Here is a 23546-nt window from a genome sequence, read left to right as displayed (position 1 = left end):
AGAAGATTTGGCAGTGACCTCCAGGCTTAACAATGTCCTTAAGCAAACAGCGGAGGGAGGAAAAAAATCAATATTGTGAGCAGAAAAATGCTCTTGAGTATCATTTCCAGAGTAATTCCGACAAAAATAGACTGCTGTCGAAGCCAAAAGTCTGATGCCATTCTCTGGTTTGATTAATGGTCTTCTGAGAGTAGCTGAATGTGCTATAAGAGGGCCTAGTCTGACCAGTTGTCACGCTATGTGCATCAGTAGTCATTGTTAGTCCAGTCCAATGAGTCATAGAATAAATGTCATTTTTTATAGTGTTACACAAACCCAAAGAAAATACATTATTCATTCAAATCAGATTTATATATTCATAGCAAATGGCAAGCGTTACTGTGACTTTCCTATCTGGCCAATCAGACGTTGTTTCCTTTCATTCTACATGTTGATCTTCACGGTTTTTCAGCCATGGAGCAGCTCTTTTCAATGGTGAAGAAGGAAAGACATGCTAGGTTATTTAGCTCTGGTTTTACACAGCATTAAGCATTAAGTATTAAACACTTAACATATGGACCCGCTCATCTGGTTTGATTCAACCAAATAACAAACACAAACCATAATGCAAACCAGAATAAAAAACTTCTGTATGCCGTATGTTGTACATACATATCACAGAGAATATCATTGCACTTGCTTCTCATGACAGCATTTATTACATTGTCTATGTAACTGTTGTTGTAGTGTAACTAATGGTGGTGGGTAGAGTACATTGCCTTTCTACTCCCTTTACTTACTCCTGTCAGAATAAGGCTGATTTTCATTAGATGAGTAAAACATATGATGTGTTCTTACTTTATAAATGAGGAGCTTAGAGGCAATAATCATTTTTATATGAGCAACGTTTATCAGAATAAACCGCAGAATCAACACTTGAATCCAAGTTTGACTGTGAGACAAATTCCATGTTCAAATGAAGAAGGATATCAGTGTGCCATGACACCGGCCAAAAACATTTCAATACGCCTCGGGGTTGGCATGCCCACATGTCAGACTGCCAACATAGATCAAAATAAATGGCATCGGAGGTTAAAATCCTCTTCTGAACAACAATAATATAAACAAATCTCAGATGTCAGTGATCTAGAACATCAGTATTGATTACACTTCAAAGGCCCACTGTCTGCTTGGAATAGAAACCAAGAATATTTGACTGTCACCCCATTATTTAGTGTGTTAAAAATCCAGAATGTATGCATCTTGGGCAAAAGTCCAGTATTACATATTCAGTGTTTACTGAGCTCCTAAAGCCCCTAACCTCTTTTTTTATTTAACCTTTATTTAACTAGGCAAGTCAGTTGAGAAAATATTCTTACTTACAATGACGGCCTAGGAACAGTGGGTTAACTGCCTTGTTCAGGGGCAGAACTACAGATTTTTACCTTGTTAGCTCGGGGATTTGATCTTGCAACCTTTCGGTTACTGGCCCAACGCTCTAACCACTAGGCTACCTGCCACCCCAGTATTACATATTCAGTGTTTACTGAGCTCCTATTCTCTTAAAGCCCCTATTCTCTTAAAGCCCCTATTCTCTTAAAGCCCCTATCCTGTTAAAGCCCCTATTCTGTTAAAGCCCCTATTCTCTTAAAGCCCCTATTCTCTTAAAGCCCCTATCCTGTTAAAGCATGTTTGAAGCATGTGTCATGGGCGTCGTAAGGATTGGACCAAGGTGCAGCGGGTAAAGTGCTCATCTTCTTAATTTATATAAAGAAAACACTTAAACAAAAACAAACGACGAAAAAAGTTCCATAAGGCTCCCAGGCTATACAGAAAATAACCACCCACAAAACACAAGTGAAACAAACACAACTAAATATGGCCTCCAATTAGAGACGACAACCAGCTGCCTCTAATTGGAGGTCATTGCCAAAAACCCCAACATAGAAATAGAAAACTAGACATAAACATAGAAATAGATAACGTAGAACCTAAACCCAAAAACACCGAAACACACAAAACAAACACCCCCTGCCACGCCCTGACCAAACTTCAATGACAAATAACCCCTTTTACTGGTCAGGACGTGACAGCATGAAGTATGTTGAACACAAACAATTGAAAGATAATTTACATTTCTATCTAGAACCACAGAATGGTGCCGAACGGGATGACCACCGATTTATGGGCTGCTGAGCAATTGTGCTATTTTGTGTGTTTGCACTGTTTTTAACTTTTCTTGTACATAATGTTTTCGAAAAAGTTTCCTATGACTGAAAATTCCTTCTGGACATCAGAACAGCATTTACTCACCTCGAACTGGACAAGGTATTTTTCTTTAATGAGTCGGACGCGAAGGATATATACTGCTCCTCCTGGACCAGGCCCAAATCCCAGTCATTCGTATGAAGAGGAGATGGGGGTTACAGGGGTTGGCGAGCCGGATGCCTGTTGAGACTGAGTAGGTGAGTGGATAATCCACTTCTACCCTCCGTTCTATTGGCAAATGTGTAATCACTGGAGAATAAACTGAATGAGCTCCGTTCGAGACTATCCTATGTTTCACTGAGTCGTGGCTAAACAAGGGCATAGATAATATAGTTAGCTGGGTTTTCCGTGCATCTACTAGGCAGAACAGCAGCCTCTGGTAAGATCTCTGTCTCTTTATTAATAACAGCTGGTGCGCGATCGCTAATATTAAGGATGTCTCAAGGTTTTGCTCACCTGATTTTGAATAATGTACCTCATGATAAGCTGTAGACCATAGTATTTACCAAGAGTTTTCATCTACAGTCGTGACCAAAAGTTTTGAGAATGACACAAATATTAATTCCCACAAAGTTTGCTGCTTCAGTGTCTTTAGATATTTTTGTCAGATGTTACTATGGAATACTGAAGTATAATTACAAGCATTTCATAAGTGTCAAAGGCTTTTATTGACAATTACATGAAGTTGATGCAAAGAGTCAATATTTGCAGTGTTGACCCTTCTTTTCAAGACCTCTGCAATCCGCCCTGGCATGCTGTCAATTAACTTCTGGGCCACATCCTGACTGATGGCAGCCCATTCTTGCATAATCAATGCTTGGAGTTTGTCAGAATTTGTGGGTTTTTGTTTGTCCACCCGCCTCTTGAGGATTGACCACAAGTTCTCAATGGGATTAAGGTCTGGGGAGTTTTCTGGCCATGGACCCAAAATATCGATGTTTTGTTCCCCGAGCCACTTAGTTATCACTTGCCTTATAGCAAGGTGCTCCATCATGCTGGAAAAGGCATTGTTCATCAACAAACTGTTCCTGGATGGTTGGGAGAAGTTGCTCTCGGAGGATGTGTTGGTACCATTCTTTATACATGGCTGTGTTCTTAGGCAAAATTGTTAGTGAGTCCACTCTCTTAGCTGAGAAGCAACCCCACACATGAATGATCTCAGGATGCTTTACTGTTGGCATGACACAGGACTGATGGTAGCGCTCACCTTGTCTTCTCCGGACAAGTTTTTTTCCGGATGCCCCAAATAATCGGAAAGGGGATTCATCAGAGAAAATGACTTTACCCCAGTCCTCAGCAGTCCAATCCCTGTACCTTTTGCAGAATATCAGTCTGTCCCTGATGTTTTTCCTGGAGAGAGGTGACTTCTTTGCTGCCCTTCTTGACACCAGGCCATCCTCCAAAAGTCTTCGCCTCACTGTACGTGCAGATGCACTCACACCTGCCTGCTGCCAAGCTCTGTACTGGTGGTGCCCCGCTCCCGCAGCTGAATCAACTTTAGGAGACGGTCCTGGTGCTTGCTGGACTTTCTTGGGTGTCCTGAAGCCTTCTTCACAACAATTGAACCGCCCTCCTTGAAATTCTTGATGATCCAATAAATGGTTGATTTAGGTGCAATCTTACTGGCAGCAATATCCTTGCCTGTGAAGCACTTTTTGTACAAAGCAATGATGACGGCACATGTTTCCTTGCAGGTAACCATGTTTGACAGAGGAAGAACAATGATTCCAAGCATCACCCTCCTTTTGAAGCTTCCAGTCTGTTATTCGAACTCAATCAGCATGACAGTGATCTCCAGCCTTATCTTCGTCAACACTCACACCTGTGTTAACAAGAGAATCACTGACATGATGTCAGCTGGTCCTTTTGTGGCAGGGCTGAAATGCAGTGGAAATGTTTTTTGGGGGATTCAGTTCATTTGCATGGCAAAGAGGGACTTTGCAATTCATTTCAATTCATCTGATCACTCTTCATAACATTCTGGAGTATATGCAAATTGCCATCATACAAACTGAAGCAGCAGACTTTGTGAAAATTAATATTTGTGTCATTCTCAAAACTTTTGGCCACGACTGTATATTCTTCATAGCGATGCTGGCACTAAGAACACACTCAACGAGCTGTAAAAGGCCATAAGAAAACAAGAAAATGCTCATCCAGAGGCAGCGCTCCTAGTGGCCGGGGACTTTAATGCATGAAAACTGAAATCCGTTTTACTTCATTTCTACCAGCATGTCACCTGTGCAACTAGGGGAAAAACCTCTAGATCGCCTTTACTCCACACACAGAGACGCGTACAAAGCTCTCCCTCACCCTCCATTTAGCAAATCTGACCATAACTCCATCCTCCTGATTCCTGCTTACAAGCAAAAACTCAAACAGGAAGTACCAGCAACATGCTCAATATGGAAGCGGATGCTAAGCTAGAGGACTGTTTTGCTAGCACAGACTGAAATATGTTCCGGGATTCATCCAATTGCATTGAGGAGCATACCACATCAGTCACCGGCTTCATTAATAAGTGCATCGACAACATCGTCCCCACAGTGACCATACGTACATATCCCAACGAGAAGCCATGGATTATAGGCAACATCCGCACTGAGAAAAAAGGCTATAGCTGCCGCTTTCAAGGAGCGGGACACTAATATGGACTCTTAAAAGAAATCCCGCTATGCCCTATGACAAACCATTTAACAGGCAAAGCGTCAATACAGGACTAAGATCGAATTCTACTACAGCGGCTCTGATGCTCGTCGGATGTGGCAGAGCTTGTAAACCATTACGGATTACAAATAGAAACCCAGCCGTGAGCTGCCCAGTGACGCCAGCCTACCAGACGGGCTAAATCAAATCAATTCTAAATCCATTCAGACCACCATAGTCCCTGTGACCAAGAAAGCCAAGGTAATCTGCCTAAATGACTACTGCCCCGTAGGAACGCCTATGTGAGAATGCTGTTCATTGACTACGCCATAGTGACCTCCAAGCTCATCACTAAGCTAAGGACCCTGGGAATGACCACCTCCCTCTGCAACTGGATAATGGACTTCCTCTTCCACACTGACTCTCAACACGGGGGCTCCTCAGGGGTGCGTGCTTAATCCCCTCCTGTACACCCTGTTCAACCATGACTGCATGGCCACGCACGACTCCAACACCATTATTAAGTTTGCCGACAACACAACGGTGATAGGCCTGATCACTGACGACGAGACAGCCTATAGGGAGGAGGTCAGAGACCTGCCAGTGTGGTGCCAGAACAACAACCTCTCCCTCAACGTGAGCAAGACAAAGGAGCTGATCTTCTGTGTCTTCTGATCCCTCCTGTCTCAGCCTCCAGTATTTATGCTGCAGTAGTTTATGTGTCGGGGGGCTAGGGTCAGTCTGTTACATCTGGAGTATTCTCTTGTCTTATCCGGTGTCCTGTGTGAATTTAAATATGCTCTCTCTAATTCTCTCTTTCTCTCTTTCTTTCTTTCTCTCGGAGGACCTGAGCCCTAGGACCATGCCTCGGGACTACCTGGCATAATGATTCCTTGCTGTCCCCAGTCCACCTGGCCATGCTGCTGCTCCAGTTTCAACTGTTCTGCCTGCGGCTACGGAACCCTGACCTGTTCACCGGACGTGCTTGTTGCACCCTCGACAACTACTATGATTATTATTATTTGACCATGCTGGTCATTTATGAACATTTTAGCAACTTGACCATGTTCTGTTATAATATCCACCCGGCACAGCCAGAAGAAGACTGGCCACCCCTCATAGCCTGGTTCCTCTCTAGGTTTCTTCCTAGGTTTTTGGCCTTTCTAGGGAGTTTTTCCTAGGGAGTTTTTCCTAGCCACCGTGCTTCTTTCACATGCTTTGCTTGCTGTTTGGGGTTTTAGGCTGGGTTTCTGTACAGCACTTTGAGATTTCAGCTGATATACGAAGGGCTATATAAATAAATTTGATTTGATTTGATCGTGGACTACAGGAAAAGGAGCGCCAAGCATGCCCCATTCTCATCGACTGGGCTGTAGTGGTGAAGGTTGAGAGCGTCAAGTTCCTTGGTTTCCACATCACTATGGACCTATCATGGTCCAAACACACTAACACAGTCGTAAGGGGGGCACGACAACGCCTATTCCCCCCTCAGGAGGCTGAAAAGATTTGGCATGGGTCCTCAGTTCCACAAAAAGTTCTACAGCTGCACCATCGAAAGCATCCTGACTTTCCGCTTGGTATGGCAACTGCTCGGCATCTGACCGCAAGGCGCTACAAAGGGTAGTGCGTACGGCCCAGTACATCAGTGTTGCTAGCTCCCTACCATCCAGGACCTATATACCAGACGGTGTCAGGAATGCCCTAAAAATTGTCATTGACCCCAGCCACCCAAGTCATAGACTGTTCTCTCTGCTATTGCACGGCAAGCGGTACCAGAGTGCCAAGTCATGGACCAAAAGGCTCCTTAACAGCTTCTACCCCCAAGCCATAAGACTACTGATCAGTTAATCAAATGGCTACCCAGACTATTTACATTGACCCCTTTACTTTATTCTTATCTACAGTTTGTCAGAAGTTTACATACATCTTAGGTCAGTTAGGATCACCACTTTATTTTAAGAATGTGAAATGTCAGAATATTAGTAGAACGAATTATTTATTTCAGCTTTTATTTCTTTCATCACATTCCCAGTGGGTCAGAAGTTTACATACACTCAATTAGTATTTAGTAGCATTGCCTTTAAATTGTTTAACTTGGGTCAAACGTTTCGGGTAGCCTTCCACAAGCTTCCCACAATAAGTTGGGTGAATTTTGTCCCATTCCTCCTGTAGGCCTCCTTGCTCGCACACACTTTTTCAGTTCTGCCCACAAATTTTCTATAGGATTGAGGTCAGGGCTTTGTGATGGCCACTCCAATACCTTGACTTTGTTGTCCTTAAGCCATTTTGCCACAACTTTGGAAGTATGCTTGAGGTCATTGTCCATTTGGAAGACGCATTTGCGACCAAGCTTTAACTTCCTGACTGATGTATTGAGATGTTGTTTCAATATATCCACATAATTTTGCCCCCTATGATGCCATCTATTTTGTGAAGTGCACCAGTCCCTCCTGCAGCAAAGCACCCCCACAACATGATGCTGCCACCCCCGTGCTTCACGGTTGGGATGGTGTTCTTCGGCTTGCAAGCCTACCCCTTTTCCTCCAAACATAACGATGGTCATTATGGCTAAACAGTTCTATTTTGTTTCATCAGACCAGAGGACATTTCTCCAAAAAGTACAAGCTTTGTCCCCATGTGCAGTTGCAAACCGTAGTCTGGCCTTTTTATGGCGGTTTTGGAGCAGTGCCTTCATCCTTGCTGAGCGGCCCTTCAGGTTATGTCGATATAGGACTTGTTTTACTGTGGATATAGATACTTTTGTACCGGTTTCCTCCAGCATCTTCACAAGGTCCTTTGCTGTTGTTCTGGGATTGATTTGCACTTTTCGCACCAAAGTACGTTCATCTCTAGGAGACAGAACGCGTCTCCTTCCTCAGCGGTATGACGGCTGTGTGGTCCCATGGTGTTTATACTTGCGTACTATTGTTTGTAGAGATGAAAGTGGTACCTTCAGGCATTTGGAAATTGCTCCCAAGGATGAACCAGACTTGTGGAGGTCTACAATTTTGTTTCTGAGGTCTTGGCTGATTTCTTTTGATTTTCCCATAATGTCAAGCAAATAGGCACTGAGTTTGAAGGTTGGCCTTGAAATACATCCACAGGTACACCTCCAATTGACTGAAATTATGAAAATTAGCCTATCTGAAGCATCTAAAGCCATGACATCATTTTCGTGAATTTTCCAAGCTGTTTAAAGGCACAGTCAACTTAGTGTATGTAAACTTCTGACCCACTGGAATTGTGACACAGTGAATTATAAGTGAAATAATCTGTCTGTAAACAATTGTTGGAAAAATTACTTGTGTCATGCACAAAGTAGATTTCCTAACCGACTTGCCAAAACTATAGTTTGTTAACAAGAAATTTGTGGAGTGGTTGAAAAACAAGTTTTAATGACTCCAACCTAAGTGTATGTAAACTTCCGACTTCAACTGTATTATTATTTGTTGCACTGACTCTCTTGCACAGGCTCCATGTACACTCACCGGACTCTAACCACACACTCACACATACTACATTGACACTCCAACACACACACTGACACACACACACACGCATATTGACGCCACACACATTCCTTCACACACGCTGCTGCTACTCTCTGTTTATCTATGCATAGTCCCTTTACCCCTACCTACATGCACATTGACTCAGTGCCGGTAACCCTTCTACAGTATATATCCTCGTTATCATTGCTGTTATTTTTATTGTCTTACTATTTTTCCTTTAGTTTATTTAGCCCATTTTTATTACTTACTTTTTACAACTGACTCCAGGTCATATATAAGTCTTTGCAAGGTAAAGCCCCGCCTTATCTCAGCTCACTGGTCACCATAGCAACACCCACCCATAGCATGAGCTCCAGCAGGTATATTTCACTGGTCGTCCCCAAAGCCAACACCTCTTTGGCCGCCTTTCCTTACAGTTCTCTGCTGCCAATGACTGGAACGAATTGCACAAGTCACTGAAGCTGGAGACTTATCTGCCTCACTAACTATAAGCATCAGCTGTCAGAGTAGCTTACCGATCACAGCCCATCTGTAAATAGCCCACCCAACTACCTCATCCCCATATTGTAAATTGTTTTGCTCTTTTGCACCCCAGTATCTCTACTTGCACATCATCATCTGCACATCTATCACTCCAGTGTTAATGCTAAATTCTAATTATTTCGCCACTATGGCCTATTTATTGCCTTACCTCCCTAATCTTACTACATTTGCACACACTGTGTATAGATTTTTCTATTGTGTTATTGGCTGTACATTTGTCTATCTCATGTGTAACTCTGTGTTGTTGTTTTTGTCACACTGCTTTGCTTTATCTTGGCCAGGTCGCAGTTGTAAATGAGAACTTGTTCTCAACTGGCCTACCTGGTTAAATAAAGGTGAAATAAATCAACTAAAAAATAAACTATGCATTGTTCGTTTAGAGCTCGTAAAGTAACCATTTCATGGTAAGGATTACACCTGTGTCACGTCTGCTCTTGCTCCTCCCCTCCGGGGTACGACGTCGCCAGAGTACTAACCACCGGTCCTGGGATTCATCATTACGCACACCTGTTAATCATTATGATTCACACCTGGACTCCATTAACTTCATAATTTCCTCCCCTTTATATGTCACTCTCCCATGTTAACTCACCAGTTGGTATTGTTCTTGTGTATCGGCGGTCTGCCTTAAGTTAGTGTCGTTTTGTTGTTTTATTAAAATGTTTCACCTGCTTCCGACTCACCGCCCCATCATTACAACCTGTTGCATTCGGCACAAATTGTATTTTATTTGATTTAAAAGGGTTATTTGGCTGTCCCCATAGGAGAACCCTTTGAACAACCTTTTTTGGTTCCAGGTAGAACCCTTTTGGTTCCATGTAGAACCCTTTCCAAAGAGAGTTCTACATGGAACCCAAAAGGGTTCTCCTATGGGGACAACCGAAGAACCCTTTGGAATCCTTTTTCTAAGAGTGTAGCTTGTGTTGGGAAAACACATTGTTCCTCCAGCTAAACAGAGATAAATAAGGTCAGTGAGTAACCATTTATAAATGTCTAAATACTCCATCAGGAAGGAGGTGCAGTGCAATGATGGACTTACACAGGCTGGAGAGACTGTCTGGTGGTCTCAGGTCTGGGGGTCTGAACCCTAGGGCTGGGATTGTCTATGGCCTGCCTCTCTGTGGGTTTCCTCCTGGGCTGCTCCCTCTGGAAGGGGTTGGTGCCTGACTGGATGCGCCTCAGGGACCCTCCGGTGTGGATGTACACCTGCTCTGGGGCAGCCTCCTCGCAGCGGGCCCCCTGGAACCCAGAGCGGCACACACAGGTGTGGGGCCTGCTGCAAGAGCCGCGGTTCTGGCAGGGGGGCTGGCAGTCGGCTGCAGGGGGCAGAGAGAGAGACGGAGGCAGATCTTTAATGGTGTCATGTTAGAACATGTGGCCTTTCACATAAAAGAGCATCTCCAGACATGGCCTACATTATCTCAGCACTAGCCGGCTTTACTTTAAGTGATTCAATCAAGGGCCAATTAGTTGTGTATCCATGCCGTTGCTTTTACTCTGGTTTCCTTATAGTACAAAGCCTGGAGGGAATGTCATGTTCAATTTCACCTGAGCCCAAGACAGCCCTGTTAAGTCTAAATGTATGGGATCTCTTACATTTAACACATTTCTCAAAAAGGTAAGAGTCACTTCAGCTCCTTGGCTGTGCTTAATGCTGCTGGTGCTCCAATGATCAGCAGTTTTCCTAGAAATTCCTTTGGTCACTGATTCCAAATCTAATGTGTGCTGTTACAGTTATAAAGACACACTGCTTAAAAAGGTAATTAAAAGAGCACAAAATTGTGAATGCGAAACTAGATTCCACCGACCGGCTTGGAGCCTAACTGGAATCTGTCTGTAAATGCCTCACACTTCATATATGCTATGACTTGTGCAGATATTACTATATCTGAGGGGACGTGTTTTCCTGGTCTGGTCAAAGATTGATGTATAAACAATATTGATCAATTGTCTGCAAATACAGCAAGTGTTGAGGTAATTTCATGGTTATGGCAAAACAATCTGCACATGTCCAAATCTGGGCCCTCCCTGCACTTCACTCTGGCTACTTGAACACTATTCTTAGACCTGTGGCATGCGATTCAAAGCAAACATCCTTTCCATCTTGTGACACAAATGTATGTACTGGATAGCACTGCAGAATTGATGACATTGTTCTCAAACACTAAATCAGGTTGCTACTCTCTGGTGGCTAAAGCAAACTGCAGTGCTCTGTCAACAGTGGTGGAATGCTATTGACACAGATGCTGTGCCACTGACAAATCGCAGGCAGGAAAGCTTCCACAGCTTTTGGCACTGTGAGGAGAGCTGGTAGCTAAGGGCCCCACTGGCTGCATGGTCTAGCTGCTGTAGGCTTCCTGTTTTAGCAATATGATGCCATTCAGACATGGGGTCCAGTTTGTCTGGTGTGAGAGAAGAATGGACCTGCTAGGTGTCCTCTATGGCATGAGGATGACCGAGTCCTTGGCTGCCACACCAAGGAACATGATTATTCTACTTTATGAACTGGGTGGTTCGAGCTCTGAATGCTGATTGGGTGACAGCCGTGGTATATCAGACCATATACCACGGGTATGACAAAACATTTATTTTTACTGTCCTAATTATGTTGGTTACCAGTTTATAATAGCAATAAGGCACCTCGCGGGTTTGTGGTTAATGGCTAATATACCACAGCTAAGGGCTGTATGCAGGCACTCAGCATTGTGTTGTGACTAAGAACAGCACTAAGCCGTGGTATATTGGCCATATACCACACCCCTTCAGGCCTTATTGCTCACAGCTTGGCTTCAGTCTTTTGTTCTCTCTAATTGTATCCGAACAATATACCTAAAACTGCCATGAAACTAGCACCACATGGTTTTGAATCAGCACAACTTTCTCACAACATGATGTATGCAATACAAACAGTCAATCATCACAACATGATGTATGCTAATTGAGAGAGTATGCAATACAAACAGTCAATCATCACAACATGATGTATGCTAATTGAGAGAGTATGCAATACAAACAGTCAATCATCACAACATGATGTATGCTAATTGAGAGAGTATGCAATACAAACAGTCAATCATCGCAACATGATGACAAAAGGGAAGAAATTGGGAATTAAATTATAGTCCTTGACCATATTCCTGTGGTTTATGGCGAAGTCTATTCTATTTAAACCCACACATTTGCTAGAGCATTAGTTTGAACTGCTTTGGGGAAAATCCAGCCCTTTCTGATGAAGTATACTACACATTCAGTCAGGGAAATGTAACTTGGTATGTGATCTGAGTTTTCTAGTACACTATGGGATAAAATAAGAAATGCTTTGTCTCTATTTGGCAAAGAGTTAAATATATCATCCACTAACCAGACTTGAGGCTGGCCTGTTGCCACCGTCTTGTCTAGAGTCTGTTCAACCACAAAGATTACAAGGGTTTGAGGAAGACTGAGGATCAAACAGTCCAAAGAGTCGGTTGACATATGAGGGAGAGTTCAGTAAATGAGCGACCCCCCCCCCTTCCCATTCCACCCCTCCCAACCACCACACCCACTGACACCGTGCCATCTGATTTGGAACAAATATGTATACTAATTTATCAATTTGTGTAACTGGCCTAGAAAATTGCCTAATTGTACGGTTGGTATACATCACAGTCTGTGTATGTGACCTTGAATACATGACCTTCTTCAGCTCTGTCGCCCAACAGCAGTCATTAAAGTGACACAATGTGGCACCAAACATGCATTCCATGAATTGACAATGGGCTTGGCTGGGCAGTGGGCACTGACCCTGGCCCTTTTGACTCTTACTAGAGCTCCACACAAGCCTGGCTGCTGCAGTGTCACTGTCTATCTCTCTTCCCTTGGTCTGTCCTGCTGCATGGGGCTGGCATGCCTGCCTACCTGGCTGTTGAACACTTTGTCGCGGTAATTGCTGTCGTGCAGATTTTTCTCGCACATCATTAAAACTAATTGCCTCACATTCCATCTATTTCACAAATATGTGGTTTTATTATTGCATTGGGGAATAATAATAAATACTAATTTTCTTTGAAACACTAACAGAAGTTAGGAAACATATTCCTGGCAGGGTCATTGTTGTGCTTAATTATGACTGAGACTGAATGAGCAATTTAAAGAGACAGATTCCAGAGCCAGTCATCTGAAAAGTGCATAAACGTGGGCATTACTGGACCTGGTCATTCAATGGAAGCATATACTCCAAGTCTCCATGCAAGCAGATACTGTCCATTAATCACAGCTATACTTTGTGAGCTCAGTTCAAACATGTTCAAGCATGTTCAAAAATATATATTAAAAAAATGTAACTGTATGAATGTGAAATTCAGTTCAAGTTCCGTAAAACCAATCTCCAGTCCAAGTTCTGTCCTTAAAACCAATCTCCAGTCCAAGTTCTGTCCTTAAAATCAATCTCCAGTCCAAGTTCTGTCCTTAAAACCAATCTCCAGTCCAAGTTCTGTCCTTAAAACCAATCTCCAGTCCAAGTTCTGTCCTTAAAATCAAGTTATTTGAGGGCAGTTTTAAGGAAGGGAGAGGGAGGGATGTTAGGGAGATAACAGTCCTGAACAAATCCATGACAGCTGAGGTCTACTGCAGAATCCCTAATTTCCAAACAACATTCACTCTGTGGCCAAAGTAATCCTGTAAAACAGACCATAAAAACCATTCTAATAAAGCAGGCATATACAGTATTTGAAGATATTGTATTGTATGAGTTCTTGATTGATTTAGTGGTAAATTGTGTATATTAAAATAAGATAGGACCTTTATAAGGGTAAATAGCATTCATAGTTCCCACAGCACAGCAGGCCTGAGTTACCTATTAAGGCCCTGTGTGGGACGGAGAGAAGCCTGAGTTAGGCAGCAGCCCCTATCCACTAGTGATGGGAGAAAAAAATCGATACAGTTACATATCGGGATATAATTTTTGACAATATATCACAATATAATTTGTCAGTATCGTAATATAATTTTTGGGCTAGACAGCTGTACCTTCGCCAAAACTCCAGTATTCTTCCTTTTATAAGTTGTTCTCCATCTTCTTTTTAAATTGTGAGACAACATGTTTTAGCACTATTATTCCCATGACTGATCAAATCTCTTTTTCTTATGGCTCTCTCTTGTCCCTCTGCAACAATATGTTTGGAAGATCAAATCTCAGTAAAATCACTATATTCTTATTGGCAGACTCAACAGCCTTGGTTTCTCTAAAGACTGCCTCGCCTGGTTCACCAACTACTTCTCAGACAGAGTTCAGTGTGTCAAATCGGAGGGCCTGTTGTCCGGACCTCTAGCAGTCTCTATGGGTTTGCCACAGGTTTCAATTCTCGGGCAGTCTCTTTTCTCTGTATATTTCAATGATGTCGCTCTTGCTGCGGGTGATTCTTTGATCCACCTCTACGCAGACAACACCATTCTGTATACATCTGGTCCTTCTTCCTTCTCTGGACACTGTGTTAACAAAGCTCCAAACGAGCTTCAATGCCATACAACACTCCTTCCGCGGCCTCCAACTGCTCTTAATGCTAGTAAATCTAAATGCATGCTCTTCAACCGATCGCTGCCTACACCCGCCCACCCGACTAGCATCACTACTCTGGACGGTTCTGACTTACAATATGTGGACAACTATAAATACCTAGGTGTCTGGTTAGACTGTAAACTCTCCTTCCAGACTCACATTAAACATCTCCATTCCAAAATTATATCTAGAATCGGCTTCCTATTTCGCAACAAAGCATCCTTCACTCATGCTGCTAAACATACCCTCGTAAAACTGACTATCCTACCGATCCTTGACTTCGGCGATGTCATTTACAAAATAGCCTCCAACACTCTACTCAGCAAATTGGATGCAGTCTATCACAGTGGCATCCGTTTTGTTACTAAAGCCCCATATACTACCCACCACTGCGACCTGTATGCTCTCGTTGGCTGGTCCTCGCAACATATTCGTCACCAAACGCACTGGATCCAGGTCATCTATAAGTCTTTGCTAGGTAAAGCTCACTGGTCACCATAGCAACACCCACCCGTAGCACGCGCTCCAGCAGGTATATTTCACTGGTCATCCCCAAAGCCAACACCTAGTTTGGCTGCCTTTCCTTCCAGTTCTCTGCTGCCAATGACGGGACCGAATTGCAAAAATCACTGAAGTTGGAGACTTATCTCCCTCACTAATTTTAAGCGTCAGCTGTCATAACAGCTTACCGATCGCTGGAGCTGTACACAGCCCATCTGTAAATAGCCCATTCAATCAACTACCTACCTCCTCCCCATATTTGTTTTGGTTTTTCTGCTCTTTTGCACACCAGTATTTCTATTTGCACATCCTCATCTGCACATATATCACTCCAGTATAAATTGCTCAATTGTAATTACTTTGCCACTATGGCCTATTAATTGCCTTACCTCCTTACTTCATGCCTTACCTCCTTACTTCACACACTGTATACAGGTTATTCTATTGTGTTATTGACTGTACGTTTGTTTATGTGTAACTATGTGTTGTTGTTTTTGTCGCACTGCTTTGCTTTATCTTGACCAGGTCGCAGTTGTAAATGAGAACTTGTTCTCAACTGGCCTACCTGGTTAAATAAAGGTGAAATAGAAACTTTTTTTTTAAAAGCGCAGTATCGAATCGAATCATATAGAATTGTGAGAATCGCAATACATATTGTATCAACACCTAAGTATGGTGATAATATCGTATCGTGATATCCCTAGCAATTCCCAGCCCTACTATTCACTGCATGGGGCCGGGCTCTCGTTTCCAACAGAGTACATGTCTTCAGGCCATTACTATTTGCTGAAGATTTGCCCCATCTCTCCACCTCACAAACTTTTACAATCCTCTCACTCAGCCCATGAAATTTGAAACTCAAACACATGTAAAAATGTCTCAAATGTATCTCACAGGTCAACAATACTATCTCCGCTAACTTGATATTGGTGCTTTTTGAAAATGCTATAAATAATGAGAGCGGAATCGTGATAATGTTGGGGAACCCCTCAATCTAAGGCTGGAGGAAATTATGTGCCATTCAGAACATTAGGGCCAGGGAGCCATTCAGAACATTAGGGCCAGGGAGCCATTAAACAAATTAGGATTCAGGCTAATTTTGTAGAGAATACAAATAACTAAAGAGCTCACCACCAAGGGCCCTTTCAAAATATATGGAAACATTTCTGTTCAAAGTTAAGAATGGAAACATGCTAAACTCTGGAACACTGAGCCATGTGTGTGATATCAGAGAAAAGTCATAACACTAACACATGGCCCTCACTTTACCACACTCTCTCACCTTCTACATTACAACAAAAACCTGCTCCCAGGAGGTTTTATTAAAGCACATTTTCATCATTATTTAACGTTGGACTGACTAAGGAAAGGACTCTTGTATTTTGCTACTGAACGGATGTATTTTAAAAGAATCAAACGGTAGGCCAGGTTCTGGGAGGTGAAATCGTTTCTATTGAAGGGTAAGAACCAGAGATCGGACAGAAGCCATTTATAGGTTAAGTGTTATGGATTCTGGGATCGGCTAGATATATGGCCACTTGTAGTATATTTTACAACAACTGGAAAGAAGCATGTCTAAAATGATTCCTAACAAATATGTAACACTGCAGAATTGTCTCAGCAGAATTGTGGTACACTGGTATTTTAGCACCCCTGATATTGATCAGATGATTTATGTTATTCAATAGCATAGGTTATATTGTTTTCAAAAGTGAGCATTTGCACATTTCAGTACCATCATTTAACATCCTTAAGAAGAAGATCAAAGGGCTATATTTCAGAGATTGTCACTGTCCATTGCCCAATACAGTGGGGAGACAAAGTATGTGATCCCCTGCTGATTTTGTATGTTTGCCCACTGATAAAGAAAGGATCAGTCTATAATTTTAATGGTAGGTTTATTTGAACAGCGAGAGACAGAATAACAACAAAAATATCCAGAAAAACGCATGTCAAAAATGTTATAAATTGATTTGCATTTTAATGAGGGAAATAAGTATTTGACCCCCTCTCAATCAGAAAGATTTCTGGCTCCCAGGTGTCTTTTATACAGGTAACGAGCTGCGATTAGGAGCACACTCTTAAAGGGAGTGCTCCTAACCGCAGCTTGTAACCTGTAAAAAAGACACATGTCCACAGAAGCAATCAATCAATCAGATTCCAAACTCTCCACCATGGCCAAGACCAAAGAGCTCTCCAAGGATGTCAGGGACAAGATTGTAGACCTACACAAGGCTGGAATGGGCTACAAGACCATCGCCAAGCAGCTTGGTGAGAAGGTGACAACATTTGATGCGATTATTCGCAAATGGAAGAAACACAAAAGAACTGTCAATATCCCTCGGCCTGGGGCTCCATGCAAGATCTCACCTCGTGGGGTTGCAATGATCATGAGAATGGTGAGGAATCAGCCCAGAACTACACGGGAGGATCTTGTCAATGATCTCAAGGCAGCTGGGACCATAGTCACCAAGAAAACAATTGGTAACACACTACGCCGTGAAGGACTGAAATCCTGCAGCGCCCGCAAGGTCCCCCTGCTCAAGAATACATATACATGCCCGTCTCAAGTTTGCCAATGAACATCTGAATGATTCAGAGGACAACTGGTGAAAGTGTTGTGGTCAGATGAGACCAAAATGGAGCTCTTTGGCATCAACTCAACTCGCCGTGTTTGGAGGAGGAGGAATGCTGCCTATGACCCCAAGAACACCATCTCCACCGTCAAACATGGAGGTGGAAACATTATGCTTTGGGTGTGTTTTCTGCTAAGGGGACAGGACAACTTCACCGCATCATTTGACGGGGCCATGTACTGTCAAATCTTGGGTGAGAACCTCCTTCCCTCATCCAGGTCATTGAAAATGGGTCGTGGATGGGTATTCCAGCATGACAATGACCCAAAACACACGGCCAAGGCAACAAAGGAGTAGCTCAAGAAGAAGCACATTAAGGTCCTGGAGTGGCCTAGCCAGTCTCCAGACCTTAATCCCATAGAAAATCTGTGGAGGGAGCTGAAGGTTCGAGTTGCCAAACGTCAGCCTCGAAACCTTAATGACTTGGAGAAGATCTGCATAGACGAGTGGGACAAAATCCCTCCTCAGATGTGTGCAAACCTGGTGGCCAACTACAAGAAACGTCTGACCTCTGTGATTGCCAACAAGGGTTTTGCCACCAAGTACTAAGTCATGTTTTGCAGAGGGGTCAAATACATATTTCCCTTATTAAAATGCAAATCATTTTATAACATTTTTGGTTGTTATTCTGTCTCTCACAGTTCATATAAACCTACCATTAAAATTATAGACTGATCATTTCTTTGTAAGTGGGCAAACGTACAAATCAGCAGGGGATCAAATACTTTTTCCCCCCACTGTATATCATCCAAAAACAGAAGTTATGAATCATCCCTCTCACCCACCACTATCTAGCAGCCTAATCATTACCAGCAGAAGTGAGGGAGCTCAGCTCAGGACTGACTGATGACTGGTCCTTTGTGGTAGTTCTGTGGTACTTTGTGCTCTTTTCCCTTTATGGTAAATCCTTAAGGGGTAATCTTTTAGAAAATGGAGGTGCCCTTTTCATATTTTTTAAATTTTTCTGTCACAGTGCAGTTTTTCAACCTAATACAGTAGTTAGGGCATTCACTCTCTCTCCAACCACATCAAGTTGGCTGGGGGGTTTAGTTAACCTGAGGTTGACCCATGACATTGTGTACGTTACCTTTACCCACACTATGTCTCTTCGCCGCACCCCACAGGCTCCCTCCTTCAGCCTATAATGAGCAATGTACTGGGGGATATCTAGGGGTGTGTGCCCACTACAGTATGTGTAACTTAAGAATGCGAGACGTTGTGGTCACCAAAACCCACAAACTCCATTCTCCTGGGGATAACATCACAACAGTTTCCATACGGCCATGGAGCCGGAGGGAGCATGATATATGATTGGCTATGTGTTGCTCTGACTAAACTGTGGCGTGCAGGAGAGTGTAAGGCTATGGGGACGTAACCCACTATCACAAATTATTGGGAAATAGATCAAAGTTACTTATGTGAAATTCGTGACAGACACATGAAAAAAGTCACCACACAATTTTGTATACATTGCATTTCAATCCCAGATAAAGACATTAGGTTACTTAAGACAGAAACAATAGGAAGGTTTGTCGGGGAGGATGGGTAGGCGTATAACGCAAAGGTCTAGCAACCCAAATGGTGTGTGTTCAAATGACATGATAGACGACTTTGAGACTACTTACTAGTTTTTAACTACTTAGCATGTTAGCTAACCGTAACCTTAAAACCCTTTAACTATTTAGCTAGCATGTTACCTAACTCTAACCCTTACCGTAACCCCTACCCCTAACCTTAATCCCTAGCCTAGCTAGAATTAGTTACCATGGACCACAACATAGCTAACATTAGTCACCTAGCTAACTTTAGCCACAACAAATTGGAATTTGTGTTGAAGAAATTGTGTACTGGACACGAATGCGTTATGAATCTGAAAACCACGTGGTGTCACGAATTTCAAATAAGTAATTTGTGTTTATTTCACAATAAACTCTGATAGTGTGTTGGGGGGATGCAGAGGTGGGGATTGTTTTTTGTTTGGTGTTATGTATGTAAATGAATATGTGTTCTCAGTCAACTTACCTGGTAAAATAAGGGTTAAATAAATCAATAAAAAAGCAGTTCTCTACACTCTCCAGTTAAGAGATTTCTGACAGATCCACTCTCTGCATCATGACACCAGTTCCATCACACACAAAGAAACAGAAACAGCTAAATGTAATTGAAGAATGTATTACACTGGCCAGACTTCCTATGGCTGGAGCAGTGTAGCAGCGCTCTACTCCCCTCTCTAGTGGCCCTACATCACCAACCAAAACCAATGTGTAAACAGAAAAACAACCATTTCACCTCCTCATCCACAGAAAAACAACTATATGGAGAGACAGTGCGGTAACTCATTCTAGCTATGTTGTGGTCCATGGTAACCCATTCTAGCTATGTTGTGGTCCATGGTAACCCATTCTAGCTATGTTGTGGTCCATGGTAACCCATTCTAGCTATGTTGTGGTCCATGGTAACCCATTCTAGCTATGTTGTGGTCCATGGTAACCCATTCTAGCTATGTTGTGGTCCATGGTAACTCATTCTAGCTATGTTGTGGTCCATGGTAACCCATTCTAGCTATGTTGTGGTCCATGGTAACCCATTCTAGCTATGTTGTGGTCCATGGTAACTCATTCCAGCTATGTTGTGGTCCATGGTAACCCATTCTAGCTATGTTGTGGTCCATGGTAACCCATTCTAGCTATGTTGTGGTCCATGGTAACTCATTCTAGCTATGTTGTGGTCCATGGTAACTCATTCCAGCTATGTTGTGGTCCATGGTAACCCATTCTAGCTATGTTGTGGTCCATGGTAACCCATTCTAGCTATGTTGTGGTCCATGGTAACCCATTCTAGCTATGTTGTGGTCCATGGTAACCCATTCTAGCTATGTTGTGGTCCATGGTAACCCATTCTAGCTATGTTGTGGTCCATGGTAACTCATTCTAGCTATGTTGTGGTCCATGGTAACCCATTCTAGCTATGTTGTGGTCCATGGTAACCCATTCTAGCTATGTTGTGGTCCATGGTAACTCATTCCAGCTATGTTGTGGTCCATGGTAACCCATTCTAGCTATGTTGTGGTCCATGGTAACCCATTCTAGCTATGTTGTGGTCCATGGTAACTCATTCTAGCTATGTTGTGGTCCATGGTAACTCATTCCAGCTATGTTGTGGTCCATGGTAACCCATTCTAGCTATGTTGTGGTCCATGGTAACCCATTCTAGCTATGTTGTGGTCCATGGTAACTCATTCCAGCTATGTTGTGGTCCATGGTAACCCATTCTAGCATATTTTGTGGTCCATGGTAGCAATTAGAAAAACATATGGCCAGAGGAGGCCCAAACAGAACCTGATTGCCACCTCCACACAGACAACAGCTGGTGAGGAGGCAGGACTCCTGGTTTGGGAAGAGTAATGTAAAGTGTCCAGTGTTTGTGTAATGATAGGGCTGTGTGAGCATGGTGTGTGTATTGATTACAGGATCTGTCTAATGGCCCATAAAGCCATCCAGACTGCCAGGGAGAGTTATGCCCCTGAACTGTGAACTGTGTAACGCTCTGCTAATCCACAGTGTGCCTGTAAAGCAGAGTTGGCCTATACGGCTGTCTGTGTAGCAATTATTTCACCCCTGACTGAACAACGTCACCAGAGAGGCCAGTGGCTTAAAGACAAGCCACATTTCTAGGCAGATTTGATCAACATCCCCTATATACATAAACTGAGTACGCTCTTTCCTTTCCAAGAGATTTCAGGCTAAACTCTATGTGTGTGTGATGCTAGACGACAATACATATAAACCACATTTTCCACAGTCTATTGGCCTGATATCTCTTCCATACAGCTAATGCTTTTAGCAGTGTATGCTCTTCAAACAATTGAATGGAACATAAAAATCTTTCCCTCCAACGAAAACTCATACAGGTGACTTGGCTGACAAGCAGATATGGTTTTGATAAGGATGAGCAACTGGCCCACAGACATGGAGGCAAAGGAACGCTGTCAGATTCAACGATAGGCTTGAATATGCAGTGGTTGAATGCAAAGACAGACTTCACGCTAAAACATATTTTGAACTGTAGCAATGCATGCCTTGCATCTGGAGCACAATCATCTATTTAGTACCAAAACATCACCACTAATACAAGCCAAAACATTTTTGAATCTATAATACCCAACATGATTGTGTAACTTTATGTGAAGGTACTCTTTACAAAACCCTCACACATGTATGTCCTTGATACTTTACTTTACCAGCTGGTGGACACATGTTGATGTGAGAGGAACATATATTAAAAGTGGACTCTGTTTCACACCAAGGCTTTATGACAGGTCCCCAATGACAGCTTTATGACAGGTCCCCAATGACAGCTTTATGACAGGTCCCCAATGACAGCTTCATGACAGGTCCCCAATGACAGCTTCACGACAGGTCCCCAATGAGAGATCCAGGCAGGTATGTGGTTTCAGTAGGATGGTTGTAAACCACTGGGGCTCAGTGTTGTAAGACAAGACACTGTGGGAGAGCACGTACAACATGTACACTACAGCCAGCCGTCAATTTTACAACATGGACCGAAAGAACTCAATCAGTATTAGTCTTAGAAGAACTGACAGGTAAATGAACCCAATTTCACATATATTATATTCATCTGTGAAATGTGACTATTTTCCCCAATTTTCAACCCCACGACTCATACATACAGCATATGTACATAGGCATATGTTATGTTATGAGGTAACTACAAAGTATGTCATTCTGAGCATGGGCAGCACAGCACAGACTGACCAAAAAATATACATAATTCCCAACGGTGTCTCCAAATCTGTGTGCACTGGAAGGCTTTAATCTAGCCCTAACAGCAGTGAGGATATGATGGAATTAAAGAAACATTCCACATGCGAGAATTTTTTGTTTGGAAAGAGGGAGAGAAATAGCGAGGAATGGGTGAATGAAAGAGAGAGGCAGACTTTCTGCATGAAGAGTTATTTTAGGGTTGGATGGGCCCTGAGCAGCACAGCAGGCCAAAGAAAGCTGGAAGGAAAATCAAAAAGAACCTCCTTTCTACTGCATTTCACTCTGTCAATCACAGGCTTCTTAAGAGGCTGAGAACAACGTTATTTATTTTCTTGAATGATGCACCTTTCATCTGCCATCTCAAAGACAGCTAAGGATTTAAATCAAGAGGCAATGCTATGCCTTTCATGGTGGGGCCATTCTTTCATGGCTGATTGTACTTGTTGAATGATGAAATAATGAAATACATAACATGCACTATTTTGTCTTTACTATAGTAGATACAGTAAGTATGACTGCAGAAATAGCTTACTGGATCGATAAGTCTTTGTGCCATGACACTGGGTAAACTCAGTGTGCTGGGGTGAGATGGTCAGGAGGACACAGTGTGCACTCGCTCTCCTGTTAGAGGCATTCTGTGGTGTGGATGCCAAGGGCTAGCCCTGTCTCTATGGCTGGTGGAAGTCCATGTTTTCATCATGACATGCCAGGCTCAGTATGTAAACACCTGTTGGTCAGGATTTAAGTGGCAACTTTGATAGGTAAGGAATAAACCTCCTAACCAACCAAAAATAAACACTACTAATAGGAGAAGAGAGCTGTATGCTCAGTTGGCTCAGATCAACTTTGTGTAATACTGTAGCCCAGATAATGTTCACTGTGAGATAACTGCTGTGAATCTTACCTTCAATACCACAGGTCCATAGATTAGAGTGAGATATCTAAGTGAAGCACAAGTAGAACAGGAGAGCGACAATTTATATCTACTGAATTATAAATACCGGATTCCAATTCTGGTACGGTAGTGACGATCAATCAGAAAGATAAATGTCCTTCCATCTAACAAGGTGACCTTTTCTTTCCACCTCATTTCATTTAATTTGGAGGGTTTTCTATTTTGGAAACAGGTTACTGTGGCTGT

The 23546-nt window shown here is 42.8% G+C and overlaps 1 protein-coding gene across 2 annotated transcripts in view; it reads right to left on the bottom strand.

The window, feature by feature from the left end:
- Positions 1–23546, bottom strand: part of LOC115172628 (latent-transforming growth factor beta-binding protein 2) — a 157015-nt gene that overhangs the window by 119301 nt on the left and 14168 nt on the right. For both annotated transcript variants that reach the window (XM_029730257.1, XM_029730258.1), the window contains exon 3: positions 9988–10264. In XM_029730257.1, the coding sequence (XP_029586117.1) occupies positions 9988–10264 (277 nt within the window). The remainder of the gene's footprint in view (positions 1–9987; positions 10265–23546) is intronic.

Source organism: Salmo trutta, chromosome 33 (assembly GCF_901001165.1).
Source record: "Salmo trutta chromosome 33, fSalTru1.1, whole genome shotgun sequence".
NCBI classification, from domain to species: domain Eukaryota; kingdom Metazoa; phylum Chordata; class Actinopteri; order Salmoniformes; family Salmonidae; genus Salmo; species Salmo trutta.
Note: the sequence above shows the minus strand (reverse complement) of the source record. Positions and strands in the feature narration are given on the sequence as shown.